Source organism: Mesoplodon mirus, assembly GCF_964341445.2.
Source record: "Mesoplodon mirus genome assembly, chromosome: X".
Classification (NCBI taxonomy): domain Eukaryota; kingdom Metazoa; phylum Chordata; class Mammalia; order Artiodactyla; family Ziphiidae; genus Mesoplodon; species Mesoplodon mirus.
In genome coordinates, this window is record NC_138981.1 from 35,140,587 (window position 1) to 35,156,727 (window position 16,141).

At 47.4% G+C, this 16,141-nt stretch overlaps 1 protein-coding gene across 1 annotated transcript; it reads left to right on the plus strand.

The window, feature by feature from the left end:
* Window positions 1-6,442: 6,442 nt before the first annotated feature.
* LOC309796873 (ferritin heavy chain-like) lies at window positions 6,443-7,127 on the plus strand (the record flags this gene model as incomplete). The annotated part of the gene is made up of 1 exon (XM_082610285.1): window positions 6,443-7,127. The coding sequence occupies exon 1, from the start codon at window positions 6,489-6,491 to the stop codon at window positions 7,125-7,127; it is 639 nt and encodes a 212-aa protein (XP_082466411.1). The 5' UTR covers window positions 6,443-6,488.
* Between the last annotated feature and the right edge of the window lie 9,014 nt (window positions 7,128-16,141).

The window sequence follows — 16,141 nt, forward strand, 5'->3', positions numbered from 1 at the left end:
ACACTTTTCTCATACGAGGCAAGGCCATCTGGGGCTCCAAGGTACGCAAGGAACTAGGAGAATCCCCACCCCCTCTCATCAATTCTCACGTTTCTGCTCACGCTAACCGCTCCACACCTGAGGCCACTTTTAGGAATACTGCGGTCAGACCCCCTCACTCAGCCCTCCACTCTCGGCCCCGTAGATGCCTCAGGGTACCGACCCTTCTCCCCAGCTGTGAAAGGGACCCGCACAACCTCGGGTCATCGGGGAATTCGTGCCTTAACAACTCGTGCTCGTGCGAGGGGACGCCCCCCTCCTCGGCGGCAGCCAAGGTGGTGATAGATGAGCGCGTTCTCTGCACCCAAGCCAAACAACGGGGACCCGCTCCCCCGGGGAGACCGACCGTACTCCCGCTCTGCTGGGGCTTCCAGATAACCCATCACCGTCACGGATACTTGACACGAGGCTTCTCTCGGTGAACTCCACCCACAATTCCTCCCCAAAACAGGTAATCTCTTTCCTTACTACCCTCACTGCTGTTCCCTTCAGATCGCCAACCATTGCTGACTCTGACCAGGGCGCCCACTTTACCTCTCAGGAGATTCAACAGTGGGCTCTCTCACCCAGCATTCTTCCAAACTTCCATCTAGGTTCCCACCCCAGGTGGCTGGCCTCATCAAGCATCTTAATGACCTTCTTAAAGAGACACTACTTAAATGATTTTCAAGCAAGTGGTTCTCGAAATGGAGGGAACTCTTGCCGCAGGCCCTCATCTTGCTTAATTCTCACCCCCTGAGCCTTTATACCCCCATACCAATTAGTACACAATTATCACACACCCTCCAAAATGCCACTTCGGGTCATTTCTGGCAGGTCTCGAGCTTTCACACTCTAGCACGATGCCCTTTAAATTTTGACCTCTGACTCCACTTCCCTGTGCTGCTATAATTTTCTTTTTAATCATCTAACCATCGGCTTCCCTCTGATATAGCCCGACCGAGGGCAGAGAGTCCAATATGGTCCCCTCACCACTGAATGCCCCACAGGCCACAAGCCCACCAAGTCAGTGCGAGATCATCTCTTCGGAGATCCTGCCAACGGTGACGACTCTCCAAAAGCAGCCACCTCCACACCGGCCACTCTCATCAAATACAGTGGCTACAAGAGCTGCCTAATGAAACTGAATGCCCCACCTAACTTAGAGGAAGTATCAGCCATCGCCCCGGGACCAACCAGTGGCACACTTTGGGGGTCTGAAAGAGGGAAAGGAACTCTGCTTGGTGGACACAGGCCACATTGGGGGATGAGAACATACCGAGCAAGCTACGAGTCGTGGCCTGACCCCACGCCAGACAAGGTGACCCAGTACTTTCCCCCACCAAGCAACCGCGCTCAGCCATTAAGCAATACACAGATAGCTCATCCAGAAGGACCCTGACCCAAGCTCCTTCAAACGTCAGCGCTCCATCTGGTGACGGCTATTCTTATTGCTTTGTACCGCCTGGGTGATAGGGTTACTGGTAGAGCCCTTGGGCCTAGCCCTCACCCAGATATACTGCTGTAAAAACACTGCTCCGGCCCACAGTAGCACCACAGGGTGGAAAAGCAGGGAATGCTGGCGAGCCCTGTTGGAAGGGCTCAGGCTAGTGTGCCACTGAGTCTGAGCGGCAAAGGGATCGCATCCCTTTATAGGCCAGGCGCCCTCTGGAAGCAGTGTCTAAATGACACTTGCCCAATTTCAACATCAAACAGTGCTACAAGCTAACTGGCCCTATGATGGCTCGTACATAAAACCCACCTGGGTACAGGGACTGTGCTCCCAGGATTTGTCCACTGATTCCCCTCATGGGTTGAGCCCAGGAATGCCTAAGTAGCATCCATAAGATCTCCCGTAGCCTGGGATATAAGTGTGCCCAGAATCTTTATGTGCTTGGATGAGCTCCTCCTCCAGGAAGGAAAGGACAGCAACCCATTCTTTTGCTAAATGTGCCCTTGATGACCCCAGAGAGCTCTTAACAATTTGTTCCACTAGCAGCAGGCGTCAGATGTGCAGCTCCGTCCTCGGGGAAGCCTCTAAGTTATATCAGGTTAGCCTATGCCCAGCCCATGATCAATACCCCAACTGCACAGCCACGTGGGAGCATGCACCCGCCCCTGGGTGGCCACCACTCCAGAGGACCTCACCTCTGAGTGAGACAGACTCACTGCTGGAGAGGATACCATTCCAGACAATACCGCCCCACCCAAGAGTTCACCACTGGAGATGCCTATGCATCCTATACCAGAGATGACACCCCTGGGCCACGTCACCAGCTGGAGACCAAGCTGCTCACCCAGGTGGCCCGACTTCCCAGTTTATATTGCAGAACGCTGCCATGCAGTCTAAGACTTTCCAGAAACAGTGGAGTAAATGCATTGCCCCGATGGCATCGGGGGACGACCTACTATGATACGATTTTGCAGAACTTGCTAGGTCATTGCTGGCTGACCCTACCCTATACCAAGAGGCTCGTCAGACTGTGAGTTTGTCCCCTGCCGACAGCAGGACAGCACTGTATTGTATTTCCCCCCGGAAGCAGGCCACAGTGTGCGCTCCAAACCAGGCAGCTCCCCGCCTACAAATGACTGAAGGCTGTTAACGTCCTCACCACTAACTCAGATGCTTCAGCATCACAGGGGGGATTGTCCTGTAAGCAGCTGAGTTAGCTTTTTTTTTTCTTGTAATGCAAGTGCCTGAGCTTAAGCTTCGGATTGCCTAGGCACCCACATCAAAGACAGCTACCTTGAATAAACACACTGCGGGCTACAGGACTAGAGGAAGAGCCAGGCGGCCCCACCCCAGAAGCTTCCTTGTTTCGGAGATCTCTGGTCCACTTAGGGAACTGACCATCTGACCACTTGTTTCTCCTTTCTGGCATTTTCATTCCCGCTCATGTTTTAAATTCACCAATAAAGACTGAACCTGGGAAACCCCAGGCATCCCATGCTAGACCCCAATAAAGGGCCCCAGGCCTGCACACGTACTCTCGTTTTACCCATGACCTCACTGTGTGGCTCCACGCGTGCCATGTGTCCTCCAGGACTTGTGAGTCATAAACCATGTTTTTTTTTTCAAAGTTCTCTGATGGTTGTCACTGAAGTGCGTCTTGCAATCATAATACGAACCGCAAGGTGGTGGGGGGGGTCCAATCACAATACTGGCTCCCAAAGGGGAAATGTCTGTGAGGGCTGCCTCAAGCAGTATGGCCCAGGTGAGGGCCCCAGGCATTTCTGGACAATAGCATCACTACTGAGAGGCTGAGCCCACCCCCAAGACTTGTGTTGTTTACCTTCCTCCTGTAGTGGTTCTTCCTCACCCCTCCTTGGGTCAAACGGAGCATCTGAGAAGCAGTCAGTAATCACAGGACCACAGCTAGACTAGAAGGCTCCACAAGGGAGTCACAGTCTCTGGCCTCATGGGACAGAGGAATCATTAGAACTCCTTCGGGATTAAAAAGTACAACTGAGGTATTGGATTTTTGAACAACACGTGCTCAATCATAAAATAACAGTCAGGAAAGCATTGAGGACCAGTGATGATCCCCACTGCTCTTTGTGCTCGTTTCTATAGAAATGGGTCTGAGTCCACTGCTGGCCACTAAATGCAGAACATGGGTGGTTTTCTGACCTCTCAGCCCTACCCCGCCCCGCCCCCCCGATTAAAAAATCAGGTGTGAAGAATTAGGGTCCACATTGGAGAAGTGTGGTTTAGTTACGCCAAAGAGGTACACAGAACCAGTGAGCAATTTTGGCGGATTTACGTGCATCACACTGTGGAGAGAGGGAGACGGGTGGTGATCTTCATAAGACCTCACAAAGTACACTCTGGTTGCAAAGAAGCATACACACGTGTCAATGGTTATGTGGAGAATCGACCAAGGGACAGGAGTTTGGGAGAGAGGTGCTCACTAATTCTCTAGAAAACTGATTGTAGTCTATGTGGAAAGGCAACCCAGGTCTCTGTTCTAACCCTAGGATGAAATATTGATGACCCCCATTGAAAGAGGATGAGAGATCACAAACTGAAGAGGAAATGTCACCTATCCATGAGACCAGCAGTATGTAAATCACGAACAACCCAGCTGGAGGGGTTGGCCAGGAGGCACAGGACAGGAGTGATGCCCAGCTTCAACGCCCTCGTCCCGGCCGTGCTCAGGGGCTTGGCGGCCTGCTGAGGAAAAGTTTTGTTCCCTCTCAAACTGTGGTCCTTCATAAATTTTAAAAAAATTTACTTAAGCTTCTTTCCTAGTAGAAGCTGAGCAAGAAGAGACTGTCCTGTATGGCTGGGTACGGGAAAGCTGGCCTCGCCGAAGGTCAGGACTGTGCCGAGAAGGGGGCAGGGGGGTAACTGAGCTGCTACAGAATCAGAACAGCTGTCTGTCCGCACCTCTTTGTTCTCTCATTATGTAAACCTGGGAGAGGCCTCAAGAAACCACATGACACAGTGTCCTGTGTATACCCCATTTTATTGACTGAGGTCACTAGGGGTGTAGCTGAGAGTCAGATCTGACTTTACTCCAGTTTCCATATCGTCTTGCACAAGAAGTTTATATCGCAGACTTCAGTTTCCTCGTGCGGGAGATGATAAAAACAATCCTCCCTCACGGAATGGCGAGGATTAGTGAGAAGGCAGGGAATCACCGGGTCTGGTGAGGACTCATCAAATCTTTCACTGGGACTGGCGCCCTGGTCCCCTTGGTTAACTGGTGCTCACTGCGGCCAGGCTCCCGAACCCTGGCCTTCATGGAGAGCACTGCCAGGCAACCCTGCCCCAGGGACTCCAGAGGCTGCGTTTGGGAGCTGAAGCCATCTTCCACCCCCACAGATGTCTCAAACTGGTTGTTCCAGGCCTTTCTGAGCCCACTGTTGTTGCTCCTTTCTCTCTCTCTCCTCTTTTCCAAAGGCGAGGAACTGCTCAGCAAATGAGGTGCTAAGCGCCCGGCGTGCTGTGTGGTGGAGGAGACACACACAGGTCTGGGACTCCCTCCAGTCTACAGCCCTCACACTCCAACACGGAAGGCTAACTGGGACAATCCCTGGACCATCTCCCGAGCTCCGCTGCCAGCTCTGGACCAGTATCCTCCTCTTCGGGGGAGCTGCCCCACACAAACACATCCTCCAGTTCTGTGGTTCCGGGGGCGCCCCCGTTCCTACGTGACCCACATCTCCCTCACCACAGCTGACTGGTTCAGGGGTCAGCCAGTCCCAGTCCCACCCCTTATGCCTCCTGTTGTCGGCTTAAGGCCGGGCACCTGAGGACCAGCCTGGGTTTGTTCCCCAGCACTGAGGGAAATGGAAAAACTTACTCCTTGTGCTTCATGGGTCTTTGAGGGATTTTTCATTCCACTCTCCAGGAGGGAAAAAGGGAGCAGGACTGACATATATTATTGGTGAATTTAGCAAAAGAAATAAGAGCATGATGATTCGGCTCTATCTAGACTGTTTAAGTTTGGGATCTGCATTTGCACCAAGAGGAAATGCTATAAGCTTACAACGGCTTATAACCTGTAGTCATCCAGAACTTCCTTTGGGGAACTAGTCAGGGTAGGCTAACTTCTGTCACAAATATCCCAAGTCTTGCTGGCCTAAGACAGTACATCTTTATTTTTTGTTCTGACCAAGATCCAGTGCACAGTGGTGGTGCAGGCGATGGGGTGATAGTCTCCTTATGTCATTCTAAGGCTCAGGAAGGGAACCCATACGAGAGCAGGTTTCAGATAACCGCAGACCCGCTCAGCAGAAGAGGAAGAAACAAAACAGAACGACACAATCTATTACAGAAGAGATACACGAAAGTCTTCTAATGTCAGAAAATGCCAAGCTTATTGGCACTTGGGATGCTCCCTATCTTACCTACAAGCTCCACACCATGTACCCCGAATAGAAAAGACTCCCTAACTGACACACTGAGCCCCTCCATTCAGAGGAGAAGACTCTTAGTGAAATGGGCGTCCCAACTGTAGATCAGATCCATGCTAGTTACCTTGGCTGATCACATGACTCCTTTACTCCCAGATACGAATGGACAAATGTTTGCCAGATATTTGAGGAAAGTCAAAGAGAAGATCATGATGAACAAACAGGACTATTTCTGGAGAAAACAACAACTATAATACAGGAAACGGAAGAGAACAGTACCAAAAATTACAAATTCATATTCTCAGAATTTTAAGGAAGACAATGGGTTTATAAAATGAGAACAGGGTGCTACAAGAGGGTGCAATTAGAGAACAAGAGAAACTCCTTGGAAACAAGTATTTTTGCAAAGTTAAAAACTTAATAGATACCAGGTGCGCAGGTCAAAGTCACCCTGCCTCACCCAGGCTGTGATGGAACGTGGGAGCAGCGTCCGTGCCCCGCCCACCCCACGTGACCACTTCAGGCAACAGAACCACAAGCCCACCGCCTAACTCCCGTAACGGACACCATTTCCGGTCTGTCCCAGAGCGGCCGCCCTCTTCGACCACATGGGAACGCTCCGAGGCAGCGACCGCAGGCCCCGCGGCTTCGCCTTCACCTTGGCCTTCACGCCCGCCACGATGCCCGTGCTGTCCACCATGAAGCAAGCGCCGCCCTCGCAGGTGCGCCAGAACTACCACCCCGACTGCGAGGCCGCCGTCAACAGCCATTTCACCCTGGAGCTCCACGCCTCCTTCGTGTGCCTGGCCGTGGCCTTTTACCTTGACCGCGACGACGTGGCCTTGAAGCACTTCACCCGGTTCTTCCTGCGCCGCTCCCACGAGCACAGCGGGCGGGCCCAGGGCCTGATGCGCCTGCAGAACCAGCGCGGGGGCCGCCTCAACTTCCAAGACATCAGGAAGCCAGTCAGTGACAAGTGGAACAGCGGCCTCCAGGCCATGAAGTACGCCTTGTTCCTGGAGAACCGCGTGAACCAGAGCCTGCTCCACCTGCACCAGCTGGCCACCTACAAGAGCGACCCCCACCTGCGCCACTTCCTAGCAACTCACTACCTCAGCCAGCAGGTGGCGTTCATCGGAGAGCTGGAGGGTCATGTCACCACCCTGAGCATGATGGAGGCCCCGGATGTCGACCTGGCAGAGTCCCTCTTTGACAAGCTCACCCTGGGCGACAGCGACAAGAACTGAGCCTGGACTGGACCTCCCCAGAGCCACGGGGTGACCAGAGCCCTGGTCACCGTGCCTGCCATGCAGACGGCAATACTGCCCTTGCAGAGAAGTTCGCTTAAGTTTTTGGTTTTTTGTTTTTTTTTTTTTTTGCACCAAGTGCAGGACTCTCTTTTCCTGGACTTTACGTTATCACTTAAGTTTTTTTCTTCCACTTTTTCCGTTTCTTCCAATAAAGTTATTTGGTTCCTAAAGAAATAAAGGTCTCTCCTTGGTTCCTGTGTGCAAATCGCTCACTTTGTAAAACAGGTATCCAGGAGGCTCTCCACCCACCCATGCCACACCCACATGCAGCTCAGGATCTCCACAGAGGGAGGGAGAAGGCATTCCATGGGGCCCTGGAAAGTGCAAAATCCATCTTCCCCTTATAAACAATGTGGGTATATGGGGGGTGGTGAGGTGAGGCCCTGCTGAATGCGGGTGCCTGCGAATAGCAGGAGTATAAAAACACGGTATAAAAATCACAGTAGCGTTGCTTCTGGAGGAATGGGATGGGACAGGGATTAAAGTAAAGGGTCCTTCAACTTTACCTGAAAACTCTGAGTTCACTAAAATATGTAAATGTTAGTGTTTGTTCATTCTGGGAAGCAAGATGGAGACCCCAGAAGCCAGCTTGGCAGGGTCCCTCTTTCACAAGCTCACCCTGAGCAACAGTGATAATGGTAACTGAGCCTCAGGCTGGCCTGCACACAAACATAGGGGTGACTCCCTAGTCACCATGCTGGACATGCAGACTGCCCTTACAACACGTGCACATGTAGGTGTTTCTACTGTACTCTTTCTTCCATTAAGGTAACATGGTACCCCAAACCCCAAATTACCTCAATAGAAGGACTGAAAAATATAAGGTCCAGGCTGAAGGTCAATTTGTGATATTGAATATCAAGTAGAATATAGCTCTCTGAAGGTGAAGCCAAGTTACTCTGACTCTGGCTGCTTTGAAGAATGTAGAGGATGAGGACAGTTGAAGCTGAAAGACCAGTTAAGAGATCACTGTAGCAGCCCAGAGAGACAATGGGGGCTTGAACTGCGGTGCTGGTACAGGAAATGAAGAGATGCAGACAGATTTCAGATGAACTGGATGAGTCTACAGGATCTGCTTTATGGACCAGAGGTGAGGAACGGGAAATGACGAAAATAATCTAGGCTCAAGTTTGGATTTGAACACCCTGGCTGATGGTCGTGCTATTTATTAATCTGGGGGTGTCTGCAGGGAGACTCGAGGGGCTGGCAAGGCGTGTCATGTAAAATCTGAGATGCCTATTAGATACCCAAGAGGAACTGTCATGCAGGTAGCCAGAAAAACGAATCTGGAGCTCAGGGGGATGTCAGGTTTGGAAAAATACATGTGGGACATATTAGCCTATACAATATACATAGATGGGTTGAGGTCATGGAGTAGATAAGCTCACCAGAAAGGAAGTAGAGAGATCATGGCACAGGCGGCCCCAAACCCAGAGCAGCCAACACTCAGAGGATGGGATGAGACACTGGAACACCTAGAGAGCTGCTGGTCCCACTCAGACCACTGCCTCATTCCAGACCGTGGCCACCTGTGTCTGCTCAGAGTTTCTCTCAAAATCAGCCTGTTCTTACTCTCAGTGTGGTCTCTGCTTTCTCCCTTCTCGATGTGGAGAGGCGTGAGCCTATTACCTTGTCTTCTTGACTATAGGCAGAAAGACAATTATTTCCCAGTAAAAGGATTTCCCAAGGAAACGACAGACCTGCTTTTCTATGTTTGGTTTGGTTTTGTCTTTTCTATTCCCATTTTGAAACTCTTCCCCTCTCTCAGTCCATTCTCTATTTGAGCTGATGAAATCTCTTCCCATGTAAACCCTAAGGTTGTCTAGGTCTGAGAAAAAATACTCAAAACATTTACTGAAATATGAACAAGTTTAGCTAAGGAGTCATTTTTTTCTACATTTCCCTATAACGGTGCTTCAATACTTTCTTAAAAATGAGGATTATGGTCCTTTGAGTTTACTTTCCAGAAAATGGTGTTGAATGGTATTTCCCCCTTTACTCTTTTTAGTCAAATTTGTTTTTTCTCACTCTTTCTCTGTCTGCTTTGAAGTCCCTGCTCTCTCTCATACAGTCTCTCTCTCTCTCTCTCTATGTGTGTGTGTGTGTGTGTATATATATATATATATATACACACACACACACACACATACATATGTATATACTGTTCTCCTCTAGGTATCAGGAAGCACTGGCTGAGCAGCTGTTTGTGAGTGTTTACAACTATAAATTGACTGAAGATCCTTCTTACTCTCCTGTTTTGGAGAAGCAGTTCGCTGTCTTGGATCCTTCACCACAGGTTGACTGGATTCAAATCCCAGTTGAGCCACTTCCTAAATTGGGGGAACTTGGGCATGTTATTTCACTTCTCTGCACCTCAGTTTCCTCATATGTAAAACAGGGATAATAAAAGTGTCAACCCCGTTGGAGAAAATATTTGCAAATGATGCGACTGACAAGGGCTTAATATTCAAAATATACAAACAGCTCATACAAGTCAATAACAACAACAACAAAAAAACAACCCTATCAAAAAATGGGCAGAAGACATTTCTCCAAAGAAGACATACAGATGGCCAAGAAGCACAGGAAAAGATGGTCAACATCACTAATTCTGAGAGAAATGCAAATCAAAAGTACAATGAGGTATCACCTCCCACCAGTTAGAATGGGCATCATCAGAAAATCTACAAACAACAAATGCTGGAGAGAGTTTGGAGAAAAGGGAACACTCCTACACTGTTGGTGGGAATGTAAATTGATGCAGCCACTGTGGAGAACAGTCTGTAGGTTTCTTAAACATCGAAAAATAGAGCTACAGCATGACCCAGCAACCCCACTCCTGGGCATATATCTGTAGAAAACTATAATTCGTAAAGATACATGCACCCCAGTGTCCATAGCGGCACTATTTACAACAGCCAAGACATGGAAGCAACCTAAGTGGCCATCGACAGATGAGTGGATAAAGAAGATGTGGTATATGTATACAATGGACTATTACTCAGCCATAAAAAAGAATGAAAGAATGCCATTTGCAGCAACACGGATGGACCTAGCGATTATCATACTAAGTGAAGTTAAGTCAGACAGAGAAAGACAAATGTCATATGATATCACTTATATGTGGAACCTAAAATATGATACAAATGAACTTATTTACAAAACAAAAACAGACTCACAGACATAGAAAACAAACTTATGGTTACCAAAGGTGAAGGGGGGAGGCGGTATAAATTAGGAGTTTGGGATTCGCAGATACAAGCTACTCTACACAAAACAGATAAACAACAACGTCCTCCTGTACAGCACAGGGAACTATATTCCATATCTTGTAATAAACAATAAGAAAAAAGAATATGAAAAAGAATACATATGTATAACTGAATCACTCTGCTGTACACCACAAACATATTGTCAATCAACTAAATTTTTTAAAAACCATCAAACCCATTGGGTTGCTGAGATTAAATGAGTTAATGTTTTCTAAATACTTACAACAGTGCCTGGCACATATAGGACATATATTATTTGTAAGCCCCCATTTATCATCATTACCATCATTATCACTCACTTACTGCTAAGTTCATTTGTGGTGTTTATGACTTGTTGATGAAAGGATTTCACCTTTATACTTTGCCACTAGGGGTCTCTCTTGCCTTTCGACCACCTGTGTCATTCTGCATATCAAGAAGGAGAAATCCTTCCCAGCTGCTTGGCTGCCACTTGCTGCCAGGCTTCAGGAGGGTAGATGGCTGTTTTCAGTGCCCCAAGCTCAGGCCCAAGTCTGGAGGTGAGTTTTGCCGTGACAGCCCTCTGTGGTAATTCCCCATTTGTCTCAACCAGCCTCCCCTTTAAATCGGCCCCTAGAACAACTGTTCTGCTTATTCTTCCCCGACGCAGGTGGCCTGAGCCTCCCTCCTCTTTCCATCCTGAACTACAGTCCACTCCTCAGAGGTGGCAAAGACTGAAAGGATGAAAAGCTAATCCTGATCCCACCCATCTTCTGGAGGTTTGGACCTGAAAAGGACAGGAATGGGTGGATTGGAAGGGGAGAATGGCCAACAGGGCTACTGATAACATAACGAAAATTTAGGTCACCACGCACTGGATTGAGCACAGAGGTTCTCAAGCTTTGCCGCACCTTAGAGCCACCTGGGAGTTTGTAGAGCTCTCGATGCCCAGGCCACCTCCAGGACCAATTACATCAGTCTCAGGGGCAGGACCAAGACATCCCAGGTATTGAAAGCCAGTGCAAGCACCTTGCTACTCAAAATGTGGTCCCTGGACCTGCAGGTCAGTGTCATCTGACACTTTGTTAGAAATGCAAAATCCCAAGCTCTACCTCAGACCTACTGAATCAGAACCTGCATTTTAACAGGACCCCAGGTGATGAATAATAGGCACATTGAATTTTGCGTAGCATTCTTCAGCATCCTATTTGTTAAACGTGGTGGCTGCACCTTGGAATCGCCTGGGACGCTGGAAAATAACACTGATGCCTCGATTTAACCAACTCACTCAGCCATACCCTCATGTGAGTACCGGACCAAGCACAAGAAAAACATACCAAGCACAATAAAAACCCAAACAACAATGATGGAACCAACAATTATCGATCACACACACATATTTACATACTAGCTTTTGCGCAATGCGCTGTTTTGTCACAAACTGGTGATTTTAGAGTACGGGTTGGCACACTACAGTCTGCAAGCCAAATCTGGTCCCCAAGGGTTTTGATAAACAAAGTTTTACTGGAACCCTGCCGCACCCAATCAATTACCTATTGTCTGTGGCTGCATACGTTGCAACAAAGACCCTGGGGCCGGCAAAGCCTAAAACGTTTCAGGAAATCTTTGCCAAGCCATGTTTTACAGTAATTTGCCACAAGCCCTGAAGTCATCTCAAGCCAGCAAATATTTTAAACTTTTCACCTGTCTTTATGCAGCTCTTTGTCTTTTCCCGTTTCCTTCCATTTTCTTGTCACTTTCAGTGAATATTCTAGAATGGCTTGGATGTTTATAAGATTTTATACACATCCCTAACCCTCACACGCCCCGGAATTGTAGTTGTCACCTTCCAGACTGACATCTTTGCGTATTTCACAAAGTCAACCTGTCAACTTTCTTTGTGTCTACAGCTTCCTGGGCTCCACATGTGGCTTTGTTAATTAAGGGCCAGCAGTCATCTCTCTCCTGGGAGCATCAGAGTGGGACTAGCCATTTTGATTCTCCATAATCACATAGTCATCACACAAGCTGTTTAAAGTGTACTCATTTTTAAGTTACTGCAATCTATTCCAATCATTTTTCTTACTGTGAGTCATTTAAGTTTCATTAATATGCAAAGCGGCTGCCTTGCCTGAGGAGGAATAGACTCCTTCCCTTTAATCTGTATTTTAACGTTTATTTTTTGGTAACATTACTTTTGGTTTACAACATGTTATATCTGATATTCACTAGGCCACATGCAACAAGGAGATCTAGTCTCTTTTTTTTCTGTGCGCTAATTCCCTGGGCATGATTTTCTTTCTCCCCAAAGTTTAATTTTTCTATAAAGTTGATGGAGAAGTAAAAGTTCCACCTTAAAATATTTTTTAGAACCGTAATCCAAGAAATAAACCTAAAATAAAACATCCTAGGAGGGAGCATTCATGCAGCTTTGGAATTTCTTTTTAGCCAAATGGCCCAATTAAAAGAGCCAAGAATTTTTAGCCAAATTCTTTCAACAAATTATCCTGGATTCTTTGAAGTTTTCTGCGCTATGCTTGGCACTAGGAATATAATATGACTCGGGCACAGTTCCTGCTCACAAGCGTGGTGGAAAAGATGGACACACAGAGAGGTACCACCAATCTATCTGAGGAAGAGCTAAACGAGGAGGCTTACAAGGTGCCCTGTGAGTGCAGGAGAGGAAAGGGGTCTAAATCTTACCTGGGTCCTAGGCAACATCCGCTGTGGAGGTAACGCTGAGTCTTCAAAGAGGAACTGGAGTTCTACAAGTGGAGAATAGTGGAAAGGGTACTTTAGCTATGTTCATTTACTGCAGAGGAGCCAACAGAGTGGGAAAGGTTACAAATTCAGGAGTGGACTGGGATACACTTAGTGAAAGAAGACCCAGAGGAGACAGGGGAGAGGCGGTGGATTTACGCGACACAGGAGGTGGGAGACATTTTTCCCCTTTAAGGAACTCTACCAAAACTCCTCTCTCAAAAGGAATCACTGGCTTACTAATTCACGTTACCATTAGTCTCTTTTCAGCACTTGCTCTGCTTGATCATTCCGTAGTTCTTAACAGTGCCCTTCTTTTCTTACCTTCCTTGTCCTTTCGTGGTTTACCTAAGGTTTATCGAGAGAGAACTATATAAAGCTAACCATCCTCCTGCATTCTGCTGTTGGCCTCTTCAACCCCTGTTCAATATATATTTCCCCTCCAATTCAGCCACATCCATGGGCCAGTCATATTCTCTCTCTCTCTCTCTCTCTCTCTGCCCCCACTCCCAGGTGCTTCCCTTGACTATGACATTTGCACAGCCATCTGTGAAACATCTCCTTCTGGATGTCACCAGAAAACTCAGTTTCCACAAGTCCCCAAATGAACTCACTGCCCCTTCACTAAACTCCCCCTAGATTTGACACACCTTCTGGGAGTCTCACAAGTAAAACATTTCAGAGTTGACCCTAGACGTCTGGTCTTACTCAGTCTGAACATCTCTTTCCTCTCCATTAGCTCTTCTCTTACCTGACACCCCACCCTCTCTTTCAGGCTCTAATCTTCTACGATCTAACAATTTCCATAATCTCTGTATTTGTCAGGGTTCTTGGTGGCAAATCACAAAATGGGATGCTGGCTAATCAAAACAGAAAAGGCATTTTTAGAAGGATGTCTGGAATATTACTCTGCCATTAAAAAGAATGAAATAATGCCATTTGCAGCATCATGGATGCAACTAGAGAATGTCATACTAAGTGAAGTAAGTCAGAAAGAGAAAGACAAATACCATATGATATCACTTATATGTGGAATCTAAAGTAGGACACAAATGAACCTATCTATGAAACAGAAAGAGAATCACGGATGTAGAAAACAGACTGGTGGTTGCCAAGGGGGAGGCGGTGGGGAAGGGATAGAGTGGGAGGCTGGGGTTGGCAGATGTAAGCTTTTATATATAGGATGGATAAACAACAAGGTCCTACTGCATAGCACAGAGACCTATATTCAATATCCTATAATAAACCATAATGGAAAAGAATGTAAAAAAAAGGAAATATATATATATATATATGTATAGCTGAATCACTTGGCTGTACAGCAGAAATTAACACAGCACTGTAAATCAACTACACTTCACTAAAAAAAAAATTTTATATATATATATATATAATATATATATATATATATATATATATAAAATAAAATAAAAAGGAAACATGGTGCTTGCTAACCAGAGGGGAGGTCAATACTTGTCCCATTCTTGTTTGGCCTCTGCCTGTGGCAGTTCAGTACACTACGTGCTCTGTGCTGCCACGGTTATTATAAGAGGAGACCAAAGGCTGGCCTATGGAAGAGGAGAAAGTGGACTAGCAGCGGAAGGAGAAAAGTGGGCACCGAGGCCAGGAGATGAAGACCGGAGAGAACCAGAAGCAGCGGGCTTTGGACAGAAGCTGGGCGAGCAGTCATCACTGCAGCCTCGGGGAAAAGGAAGGGACAGAGACCGACCTTTTCTGACTCCTACAACTGACTTGTTCTTAGTAATAACAATGACGGCGGTGATGGGAGGATTTGAGGGCATTCATTTTATATATCCAGGGTCTGTGCTTTTAGCTTCTCTCCGTTGCTCTTCACCAGAGACTGCATTTTCTTTCTTTTGGTTTGGCTGTCTGGGCTTGTAGTTCCGCCCAGAGGGACTGCTTCTGATCACCTGTCACCTATTCCAGGGGGGACCCAGGATAAACTCCGTGGTAACGGCTGAATGCGACGATAGGGAGGATCACGGCTATCTTCTTTGTCAAGTCACGTGAACTCTTGGGGGTTGACTAACCAGGCAGAGTTACTCTGGAGCAACTACGGAAAACAAAGAGTGTGTCTCCACTCTCTGGGTCCACACCCCGGGTTTTGGAACACAAGCCCATTCAAGAAGGAACTCCACAATTCTGGCATATTCAGGGCAAAATCATTTTTAAGCTGTTCCACTGACTTTGTGAACCACTGCCACCCTCCTTGGAAGCCAACCAACAGCAGTATAAGCTGAGCAGTTGACGGCATAGGTTTTGGCATCACGCACACCTAAGGTAGACTGTGTCTCAGCTACTAAGTTCTGTTGCGTGGTATATTCCTCCAGGCATACATGTCAATACCTCATGGAGCATCCTGTGAAGAATCCACACTCACAGGAGCATCTGAGGGCAATGCAGACTTTCTTAAGATTCCACAGTGGAGATCAAGAAGGAATTTATAACATGCTACCCAAAGTAATCAACTTTAATATCTCTGACATTTATCTTCTCCCAAATCCCTTCTTAGCCTTCTTTGATACAATGATTTTCTCTCTGTCCTTCCTCCATACAGTGCCCAGCGTCATTGGCTCCATTCTTGTCATCCTCACCCCTACTTATTTTCTCTTCCATCTTGCTACGCAGCGTCCCCCCCAGACCTCTGGCTCAGCAACATAAAAAGCTCTCCAGTTAACAGGACCTTTTGAGAAGGCAACTGGGATTACATGGTATTGGTTGCAAGAAGCAGAGGGAATTATTTCTTATGTCTCACGTTTGTGTAAAGGACCTTTCCTTAACTGGTATTTCTTTCTGTGTTTCCACTTCATTCCTGGAGAAAGAAACACATGGGAGCAACACAGCTAGCTCCTCTCTGCTCCCTTGTCCATTGCTCTTCAGGGATGAAAGAGTAACTTTTCTAATCAGAGACAGTAGGAAAAGGAACACAGTAGGTCTGTG